This window comes from Vigna radiata, unplaced genomic scaffold (genome assembly GCF_000741045.1).
Source record: "Vigna radiata var. radiata cultivar VC1973A unplaced genomic scaffold, Vradiata_ver6 scaffold_544, whole genome shotgun sequence".
In the NCBI taxonomy this organism is placed as follows: Eukaryota; Viridiplantae; Streptophyta; class Magnoliopsida; order Fabales; family Fabaceae; genus Vigna; species Vigna radiata.
The window spans coordinates 22,956-27,437 of NW_014542735.1; the positions used below are offsets into that span (position 1 = coordinate 22,956).

The window sequence follows — 4,482 nt, forward strand, 5'->3', positions numbered from 1 at the left end:
CATTTTACCGAAGGTATTATCGAGGGTGTGAGGCCGTGGGTAAGTTGCTCGCTCGTTAAACCCAAAACTTCAGTTTCCCTCTCCCAAATTTCATTCGACGAGCCAAATACTTCGTCCACGAAGAAAACCCACGGCCACGCATTCTCCCAAATTGGTTGCTTCGAACCATAGCTATCTCCCTCGCCAGGTTTTGTTCGTGCAGAAAGTTGTCATCCTCACCACAAAACACTGTCTTCGTCGTTCGCGCAAGCAGTGGCGTTTCCTTCTCTCGTTGCAGAGGCTGACCCTAAAAGAAACACTTGCTCGACTTCCATCAATCTTTGCAGTGGCTAGGAAACCGTTGACTGAGTTGCTCCAAGATTTCGCTAAACCCTAAATCTTTGTGACTACGTGGTTAGTATTTGCCTTCTTATTTTCTTGCCAATTCCTTGCACGAAACCCCTTTTTAATTTGTCTTTCGGAATCGTGGTGGGTAGGAGCTCCATTAGAGTTGGAGCTCTGGGCTTGGACGAATAAGCCGTGTCCGACTCTACAAATCGCCTATTTGCAATGTAATTTCAATCCTGGGAATGTTATGAATAACTTTTTATTTTATGAATAACTTTTTGTTAACAACTTAGTGATTTGTGAACACATCTTGCAAAAGGGAAAGTTTTCATTCCAATTTCCAGTAGTAGATTTCACCTGTTCATATAGTACTCTGGAGCGAAAGTAGTGTTATAAAAAATCATTTGCTGAAATTCTTTGGCAAAAGATGGAGAAAGCATTTTGGATATAGTATCATTAATGTTTTCAACGAAATTAGGGTCACCTAAGTCCATTCTAACAGAAAACATGAATCTCAGAGCTTCCATTTGACGATGTAGACCAAGATTTCCCCTTGCAGCATTAGGATCTCCATAACTGTATAAGATGTTTAGAACCTGTTCACAAACAATGAAGAAAACATATATACTTACATGCAACTAGTAATAAAAAACAAAAGGACATGAGAAACAATTGTTACAGAATTCCCATGAGGTTCAACAACTTTAATGGTTTAGCAGAAAGAGTTAACTTCAAACCTTTGAAGCAGCTGCAGGAGCAGTTTCTCTCATGTCAAAAGCATATTTGAAAGTTGAAATTGTGAACTTTAAATCTATCAAAATCCAATCCATGTAGAGGGAGCAACATTTGAGATGAGGTATTAGCAAGCACAACATGGAAATAGGTAGTTGGTATTAGTATCTTGACTAGAATTCTGAAAATTAGGATTCACCTAGGTTTGAAAAGATCTACTGTTGGCCTAGGACAATGATGCAGTAAACTGCATAGGTTGCAACGTGGTAGGATGATAGAGCATAAGAGATTCATGAGGTAGATAAATTGAACGTATGCTATTGACCTTTAGACCTATTTTACCTTATGGAATGCAATTTTCTTTTCTTTTCTCATGAATGTTTACCTAAACGTATATTAGTCTACTTACATAAATTAGAGCATGATAACAACGTAATAACTTTTATCTGTGGTTGAAATAAAAGTATTGAAATAAGTGGCAACAAGAAACTAGTCACCCAAAGTTTAACTAGATGATATCTATGAGAAAATAAGAAAAGTTTCTGAAAAAAGAAAACTGAAAATTGTACCATCTAGGAAAATAATTTCTGCAAAAGTCTCTCTTTTAACTTATCAGAGAAATTGGAGAGTATTGGTGCTTTTTAGGGGTTTATTTAATAACTTGTACTAGTGTCTCTTTTCTTCAAGAATATATCCTAACACACTTATCTTTTTTCAATTAAAGGGGTTAAAAGGGTAAGATAGTGAGAGAAAAGTGAAACAGAAAATGTAACAAAGTTGTAAAACTGAAAAAAAAAATATTGAAATAGCAAGTCCTTTTTAACATGTACAGAAGAAATTAGTAACAAAATTGTAAAATTGGTTCTAAGTACTCAAACTTGTTCAAATCTTATATACTGATATAGAGTAGTCTTTTTGCTGTTTCCCTGATACAGAGTAATCTTATCTTCTTATCTACTTGTTGGTTGAATTAATTAGATGATTTTTTTCTACATTTAAAGCACCTAAGTTGCAGTTTGTTAAGTGCTTATTATTCAATTATGCAGCTTATTGAAACCCCTCCCTCACTACTAGTACAGCTAGTTCATTTGATTTGTGCATTATAATTTGTGCATCTTTGTTTTGGTTATTAATAAGGAGAAAATTGGTGATATGTATGCTCAGAATGTGATGACAATGTCTGATAATGATTAGTTGATATTGAGTCACGATTTTGGTACAGAACATTGCAATGCTATGTCTTATGGTGTTAATTTTATTTTTTTTGAAATTGTTTTTTAAAGAGAATTGTGTCTAGAAGTAATGTGCAGTAGTTTTTTTTAGGTGCTAAAATTAGTTTATGCTTGAACTGGTTGTTTGGATTTCTTTTTCTGGTGTAGTGTTATTTCTAGATTGATTCACATTAGTTATTGCTTTTATTTATCTATCTGCTATTGGCCTTTTCCACTAATGTGATATACACTCTGATAGGTTCAAACCAAAGAAAATTGTATATAAGTAGTCATGTGAATGTGTTTGGATGTTCTAATTTCAATAATTTGTTTCGTATTTTTGGTTTACTACTGAAGCTTGCCCATTGGGGTCTTATTGTCCTATTGGAAACCTCAATAAGACTAGTGGAGTATGTGAACCGTAAGTCCGTCCCTTTTAGTTCTAATCGTTCTACATTCTTGTTTTTGGCACACTTTAATATTTATCAACAGAATCAATATGCAGATATCGTTATCAGCTACCTCCTGAAAGCCTAACCATACTTGTGGTGGGGTAGATATCTGGGCAGATATTCAGAGTAGCAGTGAGGTATTCTGCTCACCAGGGTCGTTTTGTCCCTCTACAATTGTAAAAAATCCTTGCAATAAAGGGTATTAATATCTATTCCTGAAACTTAGTTTCTCACTGCTTATCATGTTACTATATGTTTTTACAGACTCTGTTATAAAGCCTTTGTTTTACTTCTTATTTTCTCACGTCATTTGTATATTCTAAACTACTTTTATATATGAATTATAGGTATTTTTGCAGAACAGGTTCTACTTCTCCAGAGCGTAAGTTGTCCAAGCCTATTAATTATTTGATCTTTCTAAGTTGATTTTAGTAGTAAGCACTCTCATTCTCTATTCTGAAGTTTAGGAAATCTGTACAATGTGAATGCAGGTGAGTTATTAGTTGTGTCGAGTATTCTCGAATAGAGGAGTTGACAAGCATGTTAACATATATATCACTCTTAATCTTTTGATATATCACTTTAATTTTACAAGCAATATATTTGTTGGACACCATAGGTGTGAAATGTGGCATGAAATAACTCTGATGAATATTTCTCTCTCTCTCTGTCTCTCTCAGGGTGTTTCAAATTGGCAACTTGTGAGCCTAATTCAGCGAACCAAAATATTACTGCATATGGTGTCTTGATTTTTGTAAGTAATATTTACACATTTTTGTTCCATTAAAATCTAGAAGGCATAAAAAATGCAACTGGATCAAAAACTCGTTTCACTTGTTCCATTAAAATCTAGAAGGCAATATCTCCTTACCTGATGTGTTGATGCATATGCCAAGGCCTTCTGTCTTCTCATAGCTGCTATCTGCCTGTTCAACACCTGTGCCTCAACTTGCTCCTTTGATTTTGAGCTATCGTCCCATTTTTCTCCAATTTGCTGAAAAAGTATTTGCCACTTTAGAACATTAGCATAACAATAATTATATTTTCATGAGTTTTGAAAAGGGTAATGAACAAAAAAGGGGAAACACTTGACAATTTGTCATAAGATAAATCAGAAAATAAGACACACATTCACTAGTAATATTATTGTACCAGACACATTCTCTGAGACAAATATACATCTCAATTGTATTGCATAACTCATTGATGTCCTCCCTATAACATAAATTTCAACGTAACATATACACATTACTTACGTTAGCTTGCAACTTGTCCAATTCCTTTTCACGTTTCTGCAGCAGTTGCCGGTTAAGAGTCTGATTCTCCTCAAACATTCTGACCTTCCTTGCACGAATTTGAGACTGCAACCGTGAAAGAGTTTGCATGCATTGCAAGGTAGTAGCTGCTTGCCTTTGAACAGATTGCCCTTGCATGAAACGATCTTTGTACCCAAGCATATTTTTAATGGTAGAGTGTTAAATAGGAGAAGTTATTTTAGTAATTAAAGAGAGAAGGTTAAAATATTTATTTTACCTCTGTTTCAACTTATTCTTAATTACTTATTAGAAATGAAAACTGTGATATCAAAAACTAATATATTCTGCCCTAGCTATAAATAGTATTATTAAGGCTGTATGTTTCTATTCTTTATTACTTTCAGTTTAGCTTTTGGTGACAAGTTTTGTTGAAGTAGTGTAAAGAGTAATTATTATAATTTTTACTCATTGTGTAGGTACTGGAACTAAAAATGCAAAACAGAA

At 34.2% G+C, this 4,482-nt stretch overlaps 1 protein-coding gene across 1 annotated transcript; it reads right to left on the reverse strand.

Annotated features, from left to right (window-relative positions):
* Positions 1 to 3,485: 3,485 nt before the first annotated feature.
* LOC111240953 (protein IQ-DOMAIN 1-like) lies at positions 3,486 to 4,116 on the reverse strand. Its single transcript, XM_022777091.1, has 2 exons — positions 3,979 to 4,116; positions 3,486 to 3,716 (listed from the first exon to the last, which is right to left on the reverse strand). The coding sequence occupies exons 1-2, from the start codon at positions 4,105 to 4,107 to the stop codon at positions 3,540 to 3,542; spliced, it is 306 nt and encodes a 101-aa protein (XP_022632812.1). The 5' UTR covers positions 4,108 to 4,116; the 3' UTR covers positions 3,486 to 3,539.
* Between the last annotated feature and the right edge of the window lie 366 nt (positions 4,117 to 4,482).